This window comes from Melanostigma gelatinosum, assembly GCF_949748355.1.
Source record: "Melanostigma gelatinosum genome assembly, chromosome: 19".
NCBI lineage: Eukaryota > Metazoa > Chordata > Actinopteri > Perciformes > Zoarcidae > Melanostigma > Melanostigma gelatinosum.
Genome location: NC_136652.1, coordinates 20,361,447 through 20,385,147, shown reverse-complemented (window position 1 = coordinate 20,385,147; position 23,701 = coordinate 20,361,447). Strand labels below are relative to the sequence as shown.

Below are 23,701 nucleotides of genomic sequence, written 5' to 3'. Positions count from 1 at the left end.
AACATTCTATCCATGACCATTCTATCCATCTGTGATGTCATCATGAGTGATGTCACCATGACAACATTCCGTGATGTCATCATGACAACATTCTATCCATGAGTCCTGACATTAAAGGCAAAGAATCCGTGATGTCATCATGACATCACGGATTCTTTCCATGGACTCCTCTATGTCCATATATGGACACTCAAAAAAACGATTCAAGCCCTCTTAAAGGTGACACATTTAAATAGTGTTTGATTAATTTAAATATATCAATTTAAAAAATGAACACATTTATATTTAATGGGTCTAACATAAAATGTATGAATACTTTCATTTATTAGATTTATTTAGGTTATGTATGGTGTGTATCAATGCAAAATAAATGTGTTTAGTTGGGGGACTACCCTTTGTGCATGTGCCAGATCACGTGCTCAAGATTCAAACCGACCGTCCATTCTTTGGTAAGTAACTTTATATATTTTGTTGTAGTAGTTTAGAATGTACCTCGCTGTCAATGAAGGCTTCCATTCTGTAATAATGACCACAATGTGTGGAACAGACGTGATAACTTAGCCACACGACTGTTCCGTTTTTAATAAGATCGAAGGCAACACAGGCTAGCTAGCAAGCTAGGGAGCCAACGTGGTTAGCATTATAGAGCAGACCAGAGATCAGGGTCCTGTCATTAATACGGATTGGACGCAGCGCCGAAGGCTTCCGTATGAACTGTCTGTATGCACTAAAAAACAGCAGGAGAGCAGTTAAACGAGCAGACTACGGTCTCCCCCTCTCCAGCGCCATAATGGCGGCAGGCCGCAGAAGGCCACTCTCGCTAGTAGTGGGCGTTGAGTTGTAGTGAGTTTAGCCACGTTTTCTTCACTGAAAAATATTTTATATGAATAAATCATGAGCTCATAAAACCGCTGAAGTCCTCTCACTCGCGCGGGCACCTGATGCATGAACACACGGAAGTCAGCGGTGTTTTATCGCAGCAGGCATAGAAATAGAACGAGCGTAGAACGGACATTCCCATTCAAACCGATGTAACGGGATCAGAGCAGCGGCAGTTTGTACGTGTACCCTCGTCATTGTGAAGAACTGATCGATGTAGCGGGCTAACTGTTACGTTATACAACGGTCAATGCGCAGTGTTGAGCACTATTTTCTTTTGAACTCGTAAAACGACCAAGACAAACATCGATGTCCATTCTACTCATTGTATTTCTCAGTGGCGGGCCGTGCATTTTATACCTGGGCCTTCACTGCTGTCCTGCAGCTGAGTTTGGCAAACAGTTAATATACAAACAGTGGTTCCAGTGGTTCTTACCCCTGGCTCCAGTTCCTCAAGGATCTGGAGCCAGGGTTCCTATCACATATTAAACCAAACAAAAATCTTCATAAAAACAAGTTGTACAAATAATAATATATAAAAAAGCATATTAAAGCTACTGCAGATGTAAAAACAAATGCATTTAACTTACCAGAGCTGCTGTTAACTATTTAAAGACAAAGTGCTTCCTCCTTTCTTTGTCAATAAAGAGTTTAATCCCACGGTTGTTCAGTACATCCGTGCGTTTTAGTTCCAGTAAGAAGTCCTTCTCCATTCATGGACGCTAGTGAAGACAGTCGAGCCTCCCGAGTTGTATTTCTTGAATACGTTTTAATGCGTTTGAGGGCTGAAAATGTCTGCTCCACAGAGGCAGCAGATTTTGGGATTGTTCTGAAAACTTCTCTCTCCAGACTCCGGGCGGTTGTGGTGAAATTAAACCTGGAGCGACACAGATGTGGACGTTGACACGTTTTACAGCTTGAGATGAAGTCGGTCATGCTGTCCTCCGCTGCAAACAAATAAAATAAATGATCAAATGTTCCAGACTCCAGACTGTTCCAGATTTAATCAGTTTACATGTTCATGCAGTTTCTTTATCAATAATATCAGATCAAGTGATACGTTTTGTAATATGATGGTCTGTGAAAATCCCCAAAAAAGAAGCTGCAGCAGGAATTTGAGACTTCATGTTCTGCCTTGTCTCAGCAGTGTCTCTGCCTCTAGCGACTCATCAGGAGGAGAGGGGGGGGGGGGTGCATGTTTTCTCTTTTGCATCGCGCTGCATGTGGTGCTGATGCTGCGTGCGCGCCTGAGCCAGAAAAAACAAAAAACAGCCGCTCTGGAGGCTGAAGACCAATCAGCGCGCTTATCATACTCCACCATCCCATCTCTCTCTCTCTCTCTCTCTCTCTCTCTCTCTCTCTCTCTCTCTCTCTCTCTCTCGCAGCACTTGTTCCCTCACAGTCTCCCTCACACTCTTCCTCCCTCTTTTTGCCTCCGACACATGAAGATGGTACCGTGCACAGTGCGTCCTGCACGCGAACCAAAGGCGCTCACCGACTCGCTGCGGGACTTTTGAACTCACCATGCCGGGTTACGCGAGGTTCCTGCTCGTGCTGCTGTGTCTGATCCTGCTCGGGGAGTGCCGGAGACACAAAAGTAGGAGAAAGCGGTGGTCCGCGCCGGCGGAGACTCACAAGCCCGGCAAGTAAGTACCGATAACGATGCTTTTTATTTGATGTTGATTGAACTTTGACCTTTCGTAGATCATCATAGGGACAAATGTCCTGCAGGAGAGCGAGGATCATCACTTTTATCAGCCGCACATTTACGCGCAACTCTGCGTAACAGACCAATTAACACTTCTATGAGCATTAGCATGCAATCTGCACATGGCCAAAACCTTTTTTGCCTTTCAATCTAAAGTCACGTTGTGGCTAAAATGACCCTTCACATTTATTTATGGGAACTAAACTGTGAGTAGAAAACACCTGCCGTATTTTCTGCATTATCTTTATTGGGATTGGCTTGAGGGTAACAGGAGTCTCCAAACAGGGAGGCTGAGAGTGGTATTCTTCCCTGACTGTCACACAGCAGGATTAAACATCCCTCAGCAGCAGCTGTAGCTTTGTGTAATGTGCGTGAATTTATTTTACAAAACATGGATTTAATGTATTCCCCCGCATATTAGGGCTTCAAATATCCAATTAATGATTTAATCTTCCTATTATTTTCTCCTGTCATCGTTTTGTCTACATCTTTCAAATTGGATGTTTGTGTCCAAAACCAAATATATTTAATTTACTATCAGAGAAGACTCAGAACAAATTGCAAATGTTCATTTTTGAGAAGCTAAAACGCCCAAAAATGTTGGTCTTTTTGCTTGGAAAATGATTAAATGTTTCTTACGGCATTCAAAGCATATCTATTTATTTTCCCTATTTATTTAATCAATGATCATAACATGATACTAAGAAGATGAGGAATATAGTTTTGTACTGCTGTATTAATGCTCTGAATATCGTCTATACAACATTAAAGTATTTATCTAAGAAGTCACAGTTGTTGCTGGTCATCTTTCTGTTTTTTCAGCACCACTACATAGTCAGTTCTAGTTTCACCTCTTATTTTTCTTTATTTCAAAGCTTATTTTTTTATTGCAAAACCAATTGGTTTTAAAATAAGCTTTGCTTCAAACATAAAAATGTACATGACAAAAAAAATCTCATTCAACCCTGGTACCCTGTTCAAGTACAAAACAACAAGATTGTATTTTAAATACAATTCTGTACAGACAAAATATCAGAGGGCTTCTCATTTGCCGTTTAGGAACTTCATAAGTCTGATGAGTGTTTTTTATTGTCATCAAATCGTATGTGTACACCAAAAACTACAATAAATGCATCTTACTAACAAAGGCTGATATCTTCTTTGCCAAAGATCCCCATTAAAAACACATCAATGAGGCTCACTGTTGCACTGGGTGACATGTTCCTTAATTTCACAAACACACAAAGTTTATTTTAACTCAATCCCACACACACACTGTCCTCACTAGATCGCCAAAAGTGGATTAATCCGCCGCTGAAAGTAGTCCCCCGACAAATGCACCACGTCCTTGCTGTTTGATTTAAAAAAAGCTACAGTGATGCAACTCCAATGCCTCCTCTCCTCTCAGCCCTCTGTCCAAGAAGGCCTCGGATGGAACCAAATCCCGAAAGGTGAAGACCAGCCACCTTCTGCGCATAGACGAGCACGACTTCACCATGAGGCCCGCCTTCGCAGGTGAGCTCTGTGAGCTTTAGGGGACTTTGCCGTTGCGATCACGTCGGCGGCAACGTGACAATTATTCGCTGTTTCTTGAAAGAAGAAGAACAGGAGAGTAGGGTTCACCATGTTGTTGAAGCTGAGTGTGAAGCAGGCGGTAACCTCCTGTTCTGCCGAGTGAAGCCGATGCGGAAGTGTCTTAAATGCTGCATTCTCTCTACTGACCACCAGGGGGCGACTCCTCTGGTTGTATAGAAGTCTATGGGGAAATTACTACTTCTCTCTTGATTTATTACCTCAGTAAACATTGTAAACATGAGTTTATGGTCTCAATCTCTAGTTTCAAGTCTTCTTCAAGAATACAGGCTTTTCTATAAGCAACATCACATCGAAACAATTCAGATCAATTTGCAGCCAGTAGCGGCTAAAGAGGAGGACTTCAAATCACTGAAGTTACTTTGCAAAAAAACAAATACTCAAGTGGAAGTAAAATTAGGCATCAAAATAGCTACTTGAGAAATTATGTTTCCTGAAAAAAATCACTTGAGTAACGCATAACTTATGAAATAATAAAGTGGAATTGTTTTAAACACACTTAAAGGAGCCGCAGGAACCTTTTTAACAGAGACAGGACAAGTAGAGTACTGCCCAGGCGGCAACCTCCGGTTCTGACAAGGCCAATGCAGAAGTGTCTTGCATTATTATTATCATTATTAGGGCCCGAGCACCGACGTAGTCGGAGCGGAGGACCTATTGAATTTCGAATGTTTATTATTCTTCTTATTATTAGGGCCCGAGCACCGACGTAGTCGGAGCGGAGGACCTATTGAATTTCGAATGTTTATTAGGGCCCGAGCACCGACGTAGTCGGAGCGGAGGACCTATTGAATTTCGAATGTTTATTATTAGGGCCCGAGCACCGACGTAGTCGGAGCGGAGGACCTATTGAATTTCGAATGTTTATTATTATTATTATTAGGGCCCGAGCACCGACGTAGTCGGAGCGGAGGACCTATTGAATTTCGAATGTTTATTATTATTCTTCTTATTTTTAGTGTTTCGTCGCAAAAAGGAGGTGCTTGGGATATTGGGAATGTTGTGAAATTTGGCACGCAAGCCAGAATTTGCGAAAATTGCAGTCTGATTGGGGTGTCCAGCTGCGATATGAAATATTGGCTCGCTAGCGCCCCCTATTGAGTAGCCCCAACATCAGGTTTCACCCAGCTGTATGAAAGTTGGTAGGTATGTGGAACGTGATGAGACGCACAAAAAATCCTCTTGGCCGTTTTCTCTAAACCAAACAGGAAGTCGGCCATTTTTGCTTTTATGACGTTTTTTGACCGTTTCAAGGCGTCATACTTTAACGAACTCCTCCCAGAGATTTGACCCGATTGACTTCAGATTCGGCGAGTCTGCTCTTGAGACCTTGGCAGTGAAAAGTTACTCAAAGATCAAAAAGTTATCGAACTATGTGGCCGTGGCGTGGCGTCAAAGAAACACCATTCGCCACGAAACAGGAAGTTGTTGTAACTTGGCCGTACATTGTCGAATCTGCTCCAAATCTCTCATATGTCATAACATCCTGACCCGGAACACATCTATATGATAATTTAGAATCATAGTGATAGCGCCACCTAGTGGCAACCGGAAGTTGTAGGCTGCGTACTTTGACATCCTGCTCCTCACAGATTAATCAGATCCCTCTCAAATGTTGTCAAACAAGCCTTAAGACCTTGATAATGCTTCGTTGTGAAGATTGTAAGAAGTTACTGAAGGGCGGCGACGTGGCGGCTCGGCGAATTTCGATCCTTCGCCATGAACGAATAAACTGATGTATCTCGACTCCACATCATCAGATCTTTCCCAGATTTCACGTGTTTGATTAGACTCCAGGCCTGAAGACATCTGCAGGCCAATTTTGAATCATAGTCATAGCGCCACCTACTGGTAACAGGAAGTTAAAGTCTTTATACTTTGGCTTGTTTCTCTTAGTAGGTAAATCAAATCAATATCAAATTTCTTCCACACAAATACAAGAAGTTCATAATGCCAGATCACGAAGCTTTTGATGTTACGTCGAACGCCGTTGCCGTGGCGATGCAGTCTTCGCCGTTAACAACGAAGGTCATTTTGAGAGGCTAAAAATGCTCGAAACATAAGCAAACTTGGCAAGTAGATTACAAGGCCGAAATGTAGTTATGGAATATGATTTTATTGGTTCAGAGTGGCAAATCGGCTCAATAGCGCCCCCTACAAAATTTCAACGAAGCAGCCCTCGCAGTATGTTTGACCTAGATGTATGACATTTGGTAGGATAATGTATCACATATGGACTTCAATAAAAGTCTCTTGGGGCCATGCTCTAAACCCAACCGGAAGTCAGCCATTTTGCATTTTTTATGAATTTCTCATGTCGTTTTTGTCATTTCCAGGCGCTGCACTTTAACGAACTCCTCCTAGGGAATTCATCAGATCAACTTCAAATTTGGTCGGTACAGTCTAAAGACCTTTGTGATGAAAAGTTACTCAAAGCTTGTTGTTTCGTGAAAAGCTGTTGCCGTGGCGACGCATTCTTCGCCGTTAACAACGAAGGACATTTTGAGAGGCTAAAAATGCTCGAAACATAAGCAAACTTGGCCAGTAGATTACAAGGCCGAAATGTAGTTAGGGAATATGATTGTATTGGTTCAGAGTGGCAAATCGGCTCAATAGCGCCCCCTACAAAATTTCAACGAAGCAGCCCTCGCAGTATGTTTGACCTAGATGTATGAAATGTGGTAGGAACATGTATCACATATGGACTGAAATAAAAGTATGTTGGGGCCATGCTCTGAACCTGCATGCAGTGTCTGACGGTCACAGAACTGAATGGCAGCATCAACCAGAGTCCTCGCGACGTCCGACGGTCGCGGACGTTCTCGGCCGCGCAGGCCGGAGTCCCGCCGGCACCCCGACGTGCATGCACCCCGACGTGCATATTGCGAGGGCCCGCCCATCGCTGCTCGCAGCTTTAATTAGGGCCCGAGCACCGACGTAGTCGGAGCGGAGGACCTATTGAAACCGCTATGTTTATTCTTATTCTTCCACTTTCATGGCAAAAAGGAGGTGCTTGGGATATTGGGAATTTTGTGAAATTTGGCACGCAAGCCAGAATTTGCGAAAATTGCAGTCTGATTGGGGTGTCCAGCTGCGGTATGAAATATTGGCTCGCTAGCGCCCCCTATTGAGTAGCCCCAACATCAGGATTCACCCAGCTGTATGAAAGTTAGTAGGTATGTGGAACGTGATGAGACGCACAAAAAATCCTCTTGGACGTTTTCTCTAAACCAAACAGGAAGTCGGCCATTTTTACTTTGATGACGTTTTTTGACCGTTTCAAGGCGTCATACTTTAACGAACTCCTCCCAGAGATTTGACCCGATTGACTTCAGATTCGGCTAGTCTGCTCTTGAGACCTTGGCAGTGAAAAGTTACTCAAAGATCAAAAAGTTATCGAACTATGTGGCCGTGGCGTGGCGTCAAAGAAACACCATTCGCCACGAAACAGGAAGTTGTTGTAACTCGGCCGTACATTGTCGAATCTGCTCCAAATCTCTCATATGTCATAACATCCTGACCCGGAACACATCTATATGATAATTTAGAATCATAGTGATAGCGCCACCTAGTGGCAACCGGAAGTTGTACGCTGCATACTTTGACATCCTGCTCCTCACAGATTAATCAGATCCCTCTCAAATGTTGTGAGAGAAGTCTTAAGACCTTGATAATGCTTCGTTGTGAAGATTGTAAGAAGTTACTGAAGGGCGGCGACGTGGCGGCTCGGCGAATTTCGATCCTTCGCCATGAACGAATAAACTGATGTATCTCGACTCCACATCATCAGATCTTTACCAGATTTCACATGCTTGATTAGACTCCAGGCCTGAAGACATCTGCAGGCCAATTTCGAATCATAGTCATAGCGCCACCTACTGGTAACAGGAAGTTAAAGTCTTTATACTTTGGCTTGTTTCTCTTAGTAGGTAAATCAAATCAATATCAAATTTGTTCCACACAAATATAAGAAGTTCATAATACCAGATCATGAAGCTTTTGATGTTTCGTCGAACGCCGTTGCCGTGGCGATGCAGTCTTCGCCGTGAACAACGAAGGTCATTTTGAGAGGCTAAACATGCTCGAAACATAAGCAAACTTGGCAAGTAGATTACAAGGCCGAAATGTAGTTATAGAATATGATTTTATTGGTTCAGAGTGGCAAATCGGCTCAATAGCGCCCCCTACAAAATTTCAACGAAGCAGCCCTCGCAGTACGTTTGACCTAGATGTATGAAATGTGGTAGGAACATGTATCGTATATGGACTTCAATAAAAGTCTCTTGGGGCTATGCTCTAAACCCAACCGGAAGTCAGCCATTTTGCATTTTTTATGAATTTCTCATGTCGTTTTTGTCATTTCCAGGCGCTGCACTTTAACGAACTCCTCCTAGGGAATTCATCAGATCAACTTCAAATTTGGTCGGTACAGTCTAAAGACCTTTGTGATGAAAAGTTACTCAAAGCTTGTTGTTTCGTGAAAAGCTGTTGCCGTGGCGACGGAATTTCGATCCTTCGCCATAAATGAATAAACTGATGTAACTCGACTCCACATCATCAGATCTTTACCAGATTTCACGTGTTTGATTAGACTCCAGGCCTGAAGACATATGCAGGCCAATTTTGAATCATAGTCATAGCGCCACCTACTGGTAACAGGAAGTTAAAGTCTTGATACTTTGGCTTGTTTCTCTTAGTAGGTAAATCAAATCAATATCAAATTTGTTCCACACAAATAGTTCATAATGCCAGATCATGAAGCTTTTGATGTTTCGTCGAACGCCGTTGCCGTGGCGATGCAGTCTTCGCCGTTAACAACGAAGGTCATTTTGAGAGGCTAAAAATGCTCGAAACATAAGCAAACTTGGCATACACATTTAAAGCCCAAAATGTAGTTGTATAATATGATGTTATTGGTTCAGAGTGGCAAATCGGCTCAATAGCGCCCCCTACAAAATTTCAACGAAGCAGCCCTCGCAGTACGTTTCACCTAGATGTATGAAATTTGGTAGGAACATGTATCACATATGGACTTAAATAAAAGTATATTGGGGCCATGCTCTGAACCTGCATGCAGTGTCTGACGGTCACGGAACTGAATGACAGCATCAACCAGAGTCCTCGCGCCGTCCGACGGTCGCGGACGTTCTCGGCCACGCAGGCCGGAGTCCCGCCGCCACCCCGACGTGCATGCACCCCGACGTGCATATAGCGAGGGCCCGCCCATCGCTGCTCGCAGCTTTAATTAGGGCCCGAGCACCGACGTAGTCGGAGCGGAGGACCTATTGAATTTCGAATGTTTATTATTCTTATTATTATTATTTTATGTGTTTCGTCGCAAAAAGGAGGTGCTTGGGATATTGGGAAGTTTGTGAAATTTGGCAAGCAAGCCAGAATTTGCGAAAATTGCAGTCTGATTGGGGTGCCCAGCTGCGGTATGAAATATTGGCTCGCTAGCGCCCCCTATTGAGTAGCCCCAACATCAGGTTTCACCCAGCTGTATGAAAGTTGGTAGGTATGTGGAACGTGATGAGACGCACAAAAAATCCTCTTGGCCGTTTTCTCTAAACCAAACAGGAAGTCGGCCATTTTTGCTTTTATGACGTTTTTTGACCGTTTCAAGGCGTCATACTTTAACGAACTCCTCCCAGAGATTTGACCCGATTGACTTCAGATTCGGCTAGTCTGCTCTTGAGACCTTGGCAGTGAAAAGTTACTCAAAGATCAAAAAGTTATCGAACTATGTGGCCGTGGCGTGGCGTCAAAGAAACACCATTCGCCACGAAACAGGAAGTTGTTGTAACTCGGCCGTACATTGTCGAATCTGCTCAAAATCTCTCATATGTCATAACATCCTGACCCGGAACACATCTATATGATAATTTAGAATCATAGTGATAGCGCCACCTAGTGGCAACCGGAAGTTGTACGCTGCGTACTTTGACATCCTGCTCCTCACAGATTAATCAGATCCCTCTCAAATGTTGTGAGAGAAGTCTTAAGACCTTGATAATGCTTTGTTGTGAAGATTGTAAGAAGTTACTGAAGGGCGGCGACGTGGCGGCTCGGCGAATTTCGATCCTTCGCCATGAACGAATAAACTGATGTATCTCGACTCCACATCATCAGATCTTTACCAGATTTCACATGCTTGATTAGACTCCAGGCCTGAAGACATCTGCAGGCCAATTTCGAATCATAGTAATAGCGCCACCTACTGGTAACAGGAAGTTAAAGTCTTTATACTTTGGCTTGTTTCTCTTAGTAGGTAAATCAAATCAATATCAAATTTGTTCCACACAAATATAAGAAGTTCATAATACCAGATCATGAAGCTTTTGATGTTTCGTCGAACGCCGTTGCCGTGGCGATGCAGTCTTCGCCGTGAACAACGAAGGTCATTTTGAGAGGCTAAAAATGCTCGAAACATAAGCAAACTTGGCAAGTAGATTACAAGGCCGAAATGTAGTTAGGGAATATGATTGTATTGGTTCAGAGTGGCAAATCGGCTCAATAGCGCCCCCTACAAAATTTCAACGAAGCAGCCCTCGCAGTACGTTTCACCTAGATGTATGAAATTTGGTAGGAACATGTATCACATATGGACTGAAATAAAAGTATATTGGGGCCTTGCTCTCAACCTGCATGCAGTGTCTGACGGTCACAGAACTGAATGGCAGCATCGGCCAGAGTCCTCGCGGCGTCCGACGGTCGCGGACGTTCTCGGCCGCGCAGGCCGGAGTCCCGCCGGCACCCCGATGTGCATGCACCCCGACGTGCATATTGCGAGGGCCCGCTCATCGCTGCTCGCAGCTTTAATTATTATTATTATTCTTCTTCTTCCACTTTCATGGCAAAAAGGAGGTGCTTGGGATATTGGGAATGTTGTGAAATTTGGCACGCAAGCCAGAATTTGCGAAAATTGCAGTCTGATTGGGGTGTCCAGCTGCAGTATGAAATATTGGCTCGCTAGCGCCCCCTATTGAGTAGCCCCAACATCAGGATTCACCCAGCTGTATGAAAGTTGGTAGTTATGTGGAACGTGATGAGACGCACCAAAAATCCTCTTGTCCGCTTTCTCTAAACCAAACAGGAAGTCGGCCATTTTTGCTTTTATGACGTTTTTTGACCGTTTCAAGGCGTCATACTTTAACGAACTCCTCCCAGAGATTTGACCCGATTGACTTCAGATTCGGCTAGTCTGCTCTTGAGACCTTGGCAGTGAAAAGTTACTCAAAGATCAAAAAGTTATCGAACTATGTGGCCGTGGCGTGGCGTCAAAGAAACACCATTCGCCACGAAACAGGAAGTTGTTGTAACTCGGCCGTACATTGTCGTATCTGCTCCAAATCTCTCATATGTCATAACATCCTGACCCGGAACACATCTATATGATAATTTAGAATCATAGTGATAGCGCCACCTAGTGGCAACCGGAAGTTGTACGCTGCGTACTTTGACATCCTGCTCCTCACAGATTAATCAGATCCCTCTCAAATGTTGTCAAACAAGCCTTAAGACCTTGATAATGCTTCGTTGTGAAGATTGTAAGAAGTTACTGAAGGGCGGCGATGTGGCGGCTCGGCGAATTTCGATCCTTCGCCATGAACGAATAAACTGATGTAACTCGACTCCACATCATCAGATCTTTACCAGATGTCATGTGTTTGATTAGACTCCAGGCCTGACGACATCTGCAGTCCAATTTTGAATCATAGTCATAGCGCCACCTACTGGTAACAGGAAGTTAAAGTCTTTATACTTTGGCTTGTTTCTCTTAGTAGGTAAATCAAATCAATATCAAATTTGTTCCACACAAATACAAGAAGTTCATAATGCCAGATCATGAAGCTTTTGATGTTTCGTCGAACGCCGTTGCCGTGGCGATGCAGTCTTCGCCGTTAACAACGAAGGTCATTTTGAGAGGCTAAAAATGCTCGAAACATAAGCGAACTTGGCAAGTAGATTACAAGGCCGAAATGTAGTTAGGGAATATGATTTTATTGGTTCAGAGTGGCAAATCGGCTCAATAGCGCCCCCTACAAAATTTCGACGAAGCAGCCCTCGCAGTACGTTTGACCTAGATGTATGAAATGTGGTAGGAACATGTATCACATATGGACGTAAATAAAAGTCTCTTGGGGCTATGCTCTAAACCCAACCGGAAGTCAATAACTTTGCATTTCTTCTGAATTTCTAGTGTCGTTTTTGTCATTTCCAGGCGCTGCACTTTAACGAACTCCTCCTAGGAAATTAATCAGATCAACTTCAAATTTGGTCAGTACAGTCTAAAGACCTTTGTGATGAAAAGTTACTCAAAGCTTGTTGTTTCGTGAAAAACTGTTACCGTGGCGACGCATTCTTCGCCGTTAACAACGAAGGTCATTTTGAGAGGCTAAAAATGCTCGAAACATAAGCAAACTTGGCATACACATTTAAAGCCCAAAATGTAGTTGTATAATATGATTTTATTGGTTCGGAGTGGCAAATCGGCTCAATAGCGCCCCCTACAAAATTTCAACGAAGCAGCCCTCGCAGTACGTTTCACCTAGATGTATGAAATTTGGTAGGAACATGTATCACATATGGACTTAAATAAAAGTATATTGGGGCCATGCTCTGAACCTGCATGCAGTGTCTGACGGTCACGGAACTGAATGACAGCATCAACCAGAGTCCTCGCGCCGTCCGACGGTCGCGGACGTTCTCGGCCGCGCAGGCCGGAGTCCCGCCGGCACCCCGACGTGCACATTGCGAGGGCCCGCCCATCGCTGCTCGCAGCTTTAATTATTATTATTATTATTATTTTACCAGTTTGATGGCAAAAAGGAGGTGCTTGGGATATTGGGAAGTCTGTGAAATTTGGCACGCAAGCCAGAATTTGCGAAAATTGCAGTCTGATTGGGGTGTCCAGCTGCGGTATGAAATATTGGCTCGCTAGCGCCCCCTATTGAGTAGCCCCAACATCAGGATTCACCCAGCTGTATGAAATTTGGTAGGTATGTGGAACGTGATGAGACGCACAAAAAATCCTCTTGGCCGTTTTCTCTAAACCAAACAGGAAGTCGGCCATTTTTGCTTTTATGACGTTTTTTGACCGTTTCAAGGCGTCATACTTTAACGAACTCCTCCCAGAGATTTGACCCGATTGACTTCAGATTCGGCGAGTCTGCTCTTGAGACCTTGGCAGTGAAAATTTACTCAAAGATCAAAAAGTTATCGAACTATGTGGCCGTGGCGTGGCGTCAAAGAAACACCATTCGCCACGAAACAGGAAGTTGTTGTAACTTGGCCGTACATTGTCGAATCTGCTCCAAATCTCTCATATGTCATAACATCCTGACCCGGAACACATCTATATGATAATTTTGAATCATAGTGATAGCGCCACCTAGTGGCAACCGGAAGTTGTACGCTGCGTACTTTGACATCCTGCTCCTCACAGATTAATCAGATCCCTATCAAATGTTGTGAAACAAGCCTTAAGACCTTGATAATGCTTCGTTGTGAAGATTGTAAGAAGTTACTGAAGGGCGGCGACGTGGCGGCTCTGCGAATTTCGATCCTTCGCCATGAACGAATAAACTGATGTATCTCGACTCCACATCATCAGATCTTTACCAGATTTCACATGGTTGATTAGACTCCAGGCCTGAAGACATCTGCAGGCCAATTTTGAATCATAGTCATAGCGCCACCTACTGGTAACAGGAAGTTAAAGTCTTTATACTTTGGCTTGTTTCTCTTAGTAGGTAAATCAAATCAATATCAAATTTGTTCCACACAAATACAAGAAGTTCATAATGCCAGATCATGAAGCTTTTGATGTTTCGTCGTACGCCGTTGCCGTGGCGATGCAGTCTTCGCCGTTAACAACGAAGGTCATTTTGAGGGGCTAAAAATGCTCGAAACATAAGCAAACTTGGCAAGTAGATTACAAGACCGAAATGTAGTTATGGAATATGATTTTATTGGTTCAGAGTGCCAAATCGGCTCAATAGCGCCCCCTACAAAATTTCAACGAAGCAGCCCTCGCAGTACGTTTGATCTAGATGTATGAAATGTGGTAGGAACATGTATCACATATGGACTTCAATAAAAGTCTCTTGGGGCCATGCTCTAAACCCAACCGGAAGTCAGCTACTTTGCATTTCTTATGAATTTCTAGTGTCGTTTTTGTCATTTCCAGGCGCTGCACTTTAACGAACTCCTCCTAGGGAATTAATCAGATCAACTTCAAATTTGGTCGGTACAGTCTAAAGACCTTTGTGATGAAAAGTTACTCAAAGCTTGTTGTTTCGTGAAAAGCTGTTGCCGTGGCGACGCATTCTTCGCCGTTAACAACGAAGGTCATTTTGAGAGGCTAAAAATGCTCGAAACATAACCAAACTTGGCAAGTAGATTACAAGGCCGAAATGTAGTTACGGAATATGATTTTATTGGTTCAGAGTGGCAAATCGGCTCAATAGCGCCCCCTACAAAATTTCAACGAAGCAGCCCTCGCAGTACGTTTCACCTAGATGTATGAAATTTGGTCGGAACATGTATCACATATGGAGTGAAATAAAAGTATGTTGGGGCCATGCTCTGAACCTGCATGCAGTGTCTGACGGTCACAGAACTGAATGGCAGCATCAACCAGAGTCCTCGTGCCGTCCGACGAACGCGGACGTTCTCGGCCACGCAGGCCGGAGTCCCGCCGGCACTCCGACGTGCATGCACCCCGACGTGCATATAGCGAGGGCCCGCTCATCGCTGCTCGCAGCTTTAATTAGGGCCCGAGCACCGACGTAGTCGGAGCGGAGGACCTATTGAATTTCGAATGTTTATTATTATTATTCTTATTATTATTCTTATTAGGGCCCGAGCACCGACGTAGTCGGAGCGGAGGACCTATTGAATTTCGAATGTTTATTATTCTTCTTATTATTATTAGGGCCCGAGCACCGACGTAGTCGGAGCGGAGGACCTATTGAATTTCGAATGTTTATTCTTATTATTATTCTTAGTCTTTCGTCGCAAAAAGGAGGTGCTTGGGATATTGGGAAGTCTGTGAAATTTGGCACGCAAGCCAGAATTTGCGAAAATTGCAGTCTGATTGGGGTGTCCAGCTGCGGTATGAAATATTGGCTCGCTAGCGCCCCCTATTGAGTAGCCCCAACATCAGGATTCACCCAGCTGTATGAAATTTGGTCGGTATGTGGAACGTGATGAGACGCACAAAAAATCCTCTTGGCCGTTTTCTCTAAACCAAACAGGAAGTCGGCCATTTTTGCTTTTATGACGTTTTTTGACCGTTTCAAGGCGTCATACTTTAACGAACTCCTCCCAGAGATTTGACCCGATTGACTTCAGATTCGGCTAGTCTGCTCTTGAGACCTTGGCAGTGAAAAGTTACTCAAAGATCAAAAAGTTATCGAACTATGTGGCCGTGGCGTGGCGTCAAAGAAACACCATTCGCCACGAAACAGGAAGTTGTTGTAACTCGGCCGTACATTGTCGAATCTGCTCAAAATCTCTCATATGTCATAACATCCTGACCCGGAACACATCTGTATGATAATTTAGAATCATAGTGATAGCGCCACCTAGTGGCAACCGGAAGTTGTACGCTGCGTACTTTGACATCCTGCTCCTCACAGATTAATCAGATCCCTCTCAAATCTTGTCAAACAAGCCTTAAGACCTTGATAATGCTTCATTGTGAAGATTGTAAGAAGTTACTGAAGGGCGGCGACGTGGCGGCTCGGCGAATTTCGATCCTTCGCCATGAACGAATAAACTGATGTAACTCGACTCCACATCATCAGATCTTTACCAGATTTCACGTGTTTGATTAGACTCCAGGCCTGAAGACATCTGCAGGCCAATTTTGAATCATAGTCATAGCGCCACCTACTGGTAACAGGAAGTTAAAGTCGTTATACTTTGGCTTGTTTCTCTTAGTAGGTAAATCAAATCAATATCAAATTTGTTCCACACAAATACAAGAAGTTCATAATGCCAGATCATGAAGCTTTTGATGTTTCGTCGAACGCCGTTGCCGTGGCGATGCAGTCTTCGCCGTTAACAACGAAGGTCATTTTGAGAGGCTAAAAATGCTCGAAACATAAGCAAACTTGGCAAGTAGATTACAAGGCCGAAATGTAGTTACAGAATATGATTTTATTGGTTCAGAGTGGCAAATCGGCTTAATAGCGCCCCCTACAAAATTTCAACGAAGCAGCCCTCGCAGTACGTTTGACCTAGATGTATGAAATTTGGTGGGAACATGTATCACATATGGACTTAAATAAAAGTATATTGGGGCCATGCTCTAAACCTGCATGCAGTGTCTGACGGTCACAGAACTAAATGGCAGCATCAGCCAGAGTCCTCGCGCCGTCCGACGGTCGCGGATGTTCTCGGCCGCGCAGGCCGGAGTCCCGCCGGCACCCCGACGTGCATATTGCGAGGGCCCGCTCATCGCTGCTCGCAGCTTTAATTATTATTATTATTCTTATTCTTAGTCTTTCGTCGCAAAAAGGAGGTGCTTGGGATATTGGGAATGTTGTGAAATTTGGCACGCAAGCCAGAATTTGCGAAAATTGCAGTCTGATTGGGGTGTCCAGCTGCGGTATGAAATATTGGCTCGCTAGCGCCCCCTATTGAGTAGCCCCGACATCAGGTTTCACCCAGCTGTATGAAAGTTGGTAGGTATGTGGAACGTGATGAGACGCACAAAAAATCCTCTTGGCCGTTTTCTCTAAACCAAACAGGAAGTCGGCCATTTTTGCTTTTATGACGTTTTTTGACCGTTTCAAGGCGTCATACTTTAACGAACTCCTCCCAGAGATTTGACCCGATTGACTTCAGATTCGGCTAGTCTGCTCTTGAGACCTTGGCAGTGAAAAGTTACTCAAAGATCAAAAAGTTATCGAACGATGTGGCCGTGGCGTGGCGTCAAAGAAACACCATTCGCCACGAAACAGGAAGTTGTTGTAACTCTGCCGTACATTGTCGAATCTGCTCAAAATCTCTCATATGTCATAACATCCTGACCCGGAACACATCTATATGATAATTTAGAATCATAGTGATAGCGCCACCTAGTGGCAACCGGAAGTTGTACGCTGCGTACTTTGACATCCTGCTCCTCACAGATTAATCAGATCCCTCTCAAATGTTGTCAAACAAGCCTTAAGACCTTGATAATGCTTCATTGTGAAGATTGTAAGAAGTTACTGAAGGACGGCGACGTGGCGGCTCGGCGAATTTCTATCCTTCGCCATGAACGAATAAACTGATGTAACTCGACTCCACATCATCAGATCTTTACCAGATTTCACGTGTTTGATTAGACTCCAGGCCTGAAGACATATGCAGGCCAATTTTGAATCATAGTCATAGCGCCACCTACTGGTAACAGGAAGTTAAAGTCTTGATACTTTGGCTTGTTTCTCTTAGTAGGTAAATCAAATCAATATCAAATTTGTTCCACACAAATACAAGAAGTTCATAATGCCAGATCATGAAGTTTTTGATGTTTCGTCGAACGCCGTTGCCGTGGCGATGCAGTCTTCGCCGTTAACAACGAAGGTCATTTTGACAGGCTAAAAATGCTCGAAACATAAGCAAACTTGGCAAGTAGATTACAAGGCCGAAATGTAGTTAGGGAATATGATTTTATTGGTTCAGAGTGGCAAATCGGCTCAATAGCGCCCCCTACAAAATTTCGACGAAGCAGCCCTCGCAGTACGTTTGACCTAGATGTATGAAATTTGGTGGGAACATGTATCACATATGGACTTAAATAAAAGTATATTGGGGCCATGCTCTAAACCTGCATGCAGTGTCTGACGGTCACAGAACTAAATGGCAGCATCAGCCAGAGTCCTCGCGCCGTCCGACGGTCGCGGACGTTCTCGGCCGTGCAGGCCGGAGTCCCGCCGGCACCCCGACGTGCATATTGCGAGGGCCCGCCCATCGCTGCTCGCAGCTTTAATTATTATTATTTTTAGTGTTTCGTCGCAAAAAGGAGGTGCTTGGGATATTGGGACGTTTGTGAAATTTGGCACGCAAGCCAGAATTTGCGAAAATTGCAGTCTGATTGGGGTGTCCAGCTGCGGTATGAAATATTGGCTCGCTAGCGCCCCCTATTGAGTAGCCCCGACATCAGGATTCACCCAGCTGTATGAAAGTTGGTAGTTATGTGGAACGTGATGAGACGCACCAAAAATCCTCTTGGCCGTTTTCTCTAAACCAAACAGGAAGTCGGCCATTTTTGCTTTTATGACGTTTTTTGACCGTTTCAAGGCGTCATACTTTAACGAACTCCTCCCAGAGATTTGACCCGATTGACTTCAGATTCGGCTAGTCTGCTCTTGAGACCTTGGCAGTGAAAAGTTACTCAAAGATCAAAAAGTTATCGAACTATGTGGCCGTGGCGTGGCGTCAAAGAAACACCATTCGCCACGAAACAGGAAGTTGTTGTAACTCGGCCGTACATTGTCGAATCTGCTCAAAGTCTCTCATATGTCATAACATCCTGACCCGGAACACATCTATATGATAATTTTGAATCAAACTGATAGCGCCACCTAGTGGCAACCGGAAGTTGTACGCTGCGTACTTTGACATCCTGCTCCTCACAGATTAATCAGATCCCTCTCAAATGTTGTCATACAAGCCTTAAGACCTTGATAATGCTTCATTGTGAAAATTGTAAGAAGTTACTGAAGGGCAGCTACGTGGCGGCTCGGCGAATTTCGATCATTCGCCATGAACGAATAAACTGATGTATCTCGACTCCACATCATCAGATCTTTACCAGATTTCACATGCTTGATTAGACTCCAGGCCTGAAGACATCTGCAGGCCAATTTCGAATCATAGTCATAGCGCCACCTACTGGTAACAGGAAGTTAAAGTCTTTATACTTTGGCTTGTTTCTCTTAGTAGGTAAATCAAATCAATATCAAATTTGTTCCACACAAATACAAGAAGTTCATAATGCCAGATCATGAAGTTTTTGATGTTTCGTCGAACGCCGTTGCCGTGGCGATGCAGTCTTCGCCGTTAACAACGAAGGTCATTTTGACAGGCTAAACATGCTCGAAACATAAGCAAACTTGGCAAGTAGATTACAAGGCCGAAATGTAGTTAGGGAATATGATTTTATTGGTTCAGAGTGGCAAATCGGCTCAATAGCGCCCCCTACAAAATTTCGACGAAGGAGCCCTCGCAGTACGTTTGACCTAGCTGTATGAAATTTGGTGGGAACATGTATCACCTATGGACTTAAATAAAAGTATATTGGGGCCATGCTCTAAACCTGCATGCAGTGTCTGACGGTCACAGAACTAAATGGCAGCATCAGCCAGAGTCCTCGCGCCGTCCGACGGTCGCGGACGTTCTCGGCCGCGCAGGCCGGAGTCCCGCCGGCACCCCGACGTGCATATTGCGAGGGCCCGCCCATCGCTGCTCGCAGCTTTAATTAGGGCCCGAGCACCGACGTAGTCGGAGCGGAGGACCTATTGAAACCGTAATGTTTATTATTATTATTCTTATTCTTAGTCTTTCGTCGCAAAAAGGAGGTGCTTGGGATATTGGGAATGTTGTGAAATTTGGCACGCAAGCCAGAATTTGCGAAAATTGCAGTCTGATTGGGGTGTCCAGCTGCGTTATGAAATATTGGCTCGCTAGCGCCCCCTATTGAGTAGCCCCAACATCAGGTTTCACCCAGCTGTATGAAAGTTGGTAGGTATGTGGAACGTGATGAGACGCACCAAAAATCCTCTTGGAAGTTTTCTCTAAACCAAACAGGAAGTCGGCCATTTTTGCATTTATGACGTTTTTTGACCGTTTCAAGGCGCCATACTTTAACGAACTCCTCCCAGAGATTTGACCCGATTGACTTCAGATTCGGCTAGTCTGCTCCTGAGACCTTGGTAGTGAAAAGTTACTCAAAGATCAAAAAGTTATCAAACTATGTGGCCGTGGCGTGGCGTCAAAGAAACACCATTCGCCACGAAACAGGAAGTTGTTGTAACTCGGCCGTACATTGTCGAATCTGCTCAAAATCTCTCATATGTCATAACATCCTGACCCGGAACACATCTATATGATAATTTAGAATCATAGTGATAGCGCCACCTAGTGGCAACCGGAAGTTGTACGCTGCGTACTTTGACATCCTGCTCCTCACAGATTAATCAGATCCCTCTCAAATGTTGTCAAACAAGCCTTAACACCTTGATAATGCTTCGTTGTGAAGATTGTAAGAAGTTACTGAAGGGCGGCGACGTGGCGGCTCGGCGAATTTCGATCCTTCGCCATGAACGAATAAACTGATGTAACTCGACTCCACATCATCAGATCTTTACCAGATGTCATGTGTTTGATTAGACTCCAGGCCTGACGACATCTGCAGGCCAATTTTGAATCATAGTCATAGCGCCACCTACTGGTAACAGGAAGTTAAAGTCTTTATACTTTGGCTTGTTTCTCTTAGTAGGTTAATCAAATCAATATCAAATTTGTTCCACACAAATAGAAGAAGTTCATAATGCCAGATCATGAAGCTTTTGATGTTTCGTCGAACGCCGTTGCCGTGGCGATGCAGTCTTCGCCGTTAACAACGAAGGTCATTTTGAGAGGCTAAAAATGCTCGAAACATAAGCAAACTTGGCAAGTAGATTACAAGGCCGAAATGTAGTTAGGGAATATGATTTTATTGGTTCAGAGTGGCAAATCGGCTCAATAGCGCCCCCTACAAAATTTCGACGAAGCAGCCCTCGCAGTACGTTTGACCTAGATGTATGAAATGTGGTAGGAACATGTATCGCATATGGACTTCAATAAAAGTCTCTTGGGGCTATGCTCTAAACCCAACCGGAAGTCAGCCATTTTGCATTTTTTATGAATTTCTCATGTCGTTTTTGTCATTTCCAGGCGCTGCACTTTAACGAACTCCTCCTAGGGAATTCATCAGATCAACTTCAAATTTGGTCGGTACAGTCTAAAGACCTTTGTGATGAAAAGTTACTCAAAGCTTGTTGTTTCGTGAAAAGCTGTTGCCGTGGCGTCGGAATTTCGATCCTTCGCCATGAACGAATAAACTGATGTAACTCGACTCCACATCATCAGATCTTTACCAGATTTCACATGTTTGATTAGACTCCAGGCCTGAAGACATCTGCAGGCCAATTTTGAATCATAGTCATAGCGCCACCTACTGGTAACAGGAAGTTAAAGTCTTGATACTTTGGCTTGTTTCTCTTAGTAGGTAAATCAAATCAATATCAAATTTGTTCCACACAAATAGTTCATAATGCCAGATCATGAAGCTTTTGATGTTTCCTCGAACGCCGTTGCCGTGGCGATGCAGTCTTCGCCGTTAACAACGAAGGTCATTTTGAGAGGCTAAAAATGCTCGAAACATAAGCAAACTTGGCGTACACATTTAAAGCCCAAAATGTAGTTGTATAATATGATTTTATTGGTTCAGAGTGGCAAATCGGCTCAATAGCGCCCCCTACAAAATTTCAACGAAGCATCCCTCGCAGTACGTTTCACCTAGATGTATGAAATTTGGTAGGAACATGTATCACATATGGACTTACATAAAAGTATATTGGGGCCATGCTCTGAACCTGCATGCAGTGTCTGACGGTCACGGAACTGAATGACAGCATCAACCAGAGTCCTCGCGCCGTCCGACCGTCGCGGACATTCTCGGCCGCGCAGGCCGGAGTCCCGCCGGCACCCCGACGTGCATGCACCCCGACGTGCATATTGCGAGGGCCCGCTCATCGCTGCTCGCAGCTTTAATTATTATTATTAGGGCCCGAGCACCGACGTAGTCGGAGCGGAGGACCTATTGAAACCGTAATGTTTATTAGGGCCCGAGCACCGACGTAGTCGGAGCGGAGGACCTATTGAATTTCGAATGTTTATTAGGGCCCGAGCACCGACGTAGTCGGAGCGGAGGACCTATTGAATTTCGAATGTTTATTCTTATTATTATTATTATTATTCTTAGTCTTTCGTCGCAAAAAGGAGGTGCTTGGGATATTGGGAATGTTGTGAAATTTGGCACGCAAGCCAGAATTTGCGAAAATTGCAGTCTGATTGGGGTGTCCAGCTGCGGTATGAAATATTGGCTCGCTAGCGCCCCCTATTGAGTAGCCCCAACATCAGGTTTCACCCAGCTGTATGAAAGTTGGTAGGTATGTGGAACGTGATGAGACGCACCAAAAAACCTCTTGGCCGTTTTCTCTAAACCAAACAGGAAGTCGGCCATTTTTGCTTTTATGACGTTTTTTGACCGTTTCAAGGCGTCATACTTTAACGAACTCCTCCCAGAGATTTGACCCGATTGACTTCAGATTCGGCTAGTCTGCTCTTGAGACCTTGGCAGTGAAAAGTTACTCAAAGATCAAAAAGTTATCGAACTATGTGGCCGTGGCGTGGCGTCAAAGAAACACCATTCGCCACGAAACAGGAAGTTGTTGTAACTCGGCCGTACATTGTCGAATCTGCTCAAAATCTCTCATATGTCATAACATCCTGACCCAGAACACATCTATATGATAATTTTGAATCAAACTGATAGCGCCACCTAGTGGCAACCGGAAGTTGTACGCTGCGTACTTTGACATCCTGCTCCTCACAGATTAATCAGATCCCTCTCAAATCTTGTCAAACAAGCCTTAAGACCTTGATAATGCTTCGTTGTGAAGATTGTAAGAAGTTACTGAAGGGCGGCGACGTGGCGGCTCGGCGAATTTCGATCCTTCGCCATGAACGAATAAACTGATGTATCTCGACTCCACATCATCAGATCTTTACCAGATTTCACATGCTTGATTAGACTCCAGGCCTGAAGACATCTGCAGGCCAATTTTGAATCATAGTCATAGCGCCACCTACTGGTCACAGGAAGTTAAAGTCTTTATACTTTGGCTTGTTTCTCTTAGTAGGTAAATCAAATCAATATCAAATTTGTTCCACACAAATACAAGAAGTTCATAATGCCAGATCATGAAGCTTTTGATGTTTCATCGAACGCCGTTGCCGTGGCGATGCAGTCTTCGCCGTTAACAACGAAGGTCATTTTGAGAGGCTAAAAATGCTCGAAACATAAGCAACCTTGGCAAGTAGATTACAAGGCCGAAATGTAGTTACGGAATATGATTTTATTGGTTCAGAGTGGCAAATCGGCTCAATAGCGCCCCCTACAAAATTTCGACGAAGCAGCCCTCGCAGTACGTTTGACCTAGATGTATGAAATGTGGTAGGAATATGTATCACATATGGACTTCAATAAAAGTCTCTTGGGGCCATGCTCTAAACCCAACCGGAAGTCAGCCATTTTGCATTTCTTATGAATTTCTAGTGTCGTTTTTGTCATTTCCAGGCGCTGCACTCTAACGAACTCCTCCTAGGGAATTAATCAGATCAACTTCAAATTTGGTCGGTACAGTCTAAAGACCTTTGTGATGAAAAGTTACTCAAAGCTTGTTGTTTCGTGAAAAGCTG

At 44.1% G+C, this 23,701-nt stretch overlaps 1 protein-coding gene across 1 annotated transcript in view; it reads left to right on the top strand.

Moving 5' to 3' along the window:
- Window positions 1-405: 405 nt before the first annotated feature.
- LOC306793253 (gamma-aminobutyric acid receptor subunit rho-2-like) overlaps window positions 406-23,701 on the top strand; it is an 83,189-nt gene continuing 59,893 nt past the window's right edge. The window contains exons 1-3 of the mRNA XM_079290773.1: window positions 406-449; window positions 2,328-2,525; window positions 3,996-4,102. Coding sequence (XP_079146899.1) covers window positions 2,404-2,525; window positions 3,996-4,102 — 229 coding nt within the window. The 5' untranslated portion in view covers window positions 406-449; window positions 2,328-2,403. The remainder of the gene's footprint in view (window positions 450-2,327; window positions 2,526-3,995; window positions 4,103-23,701) is intronic.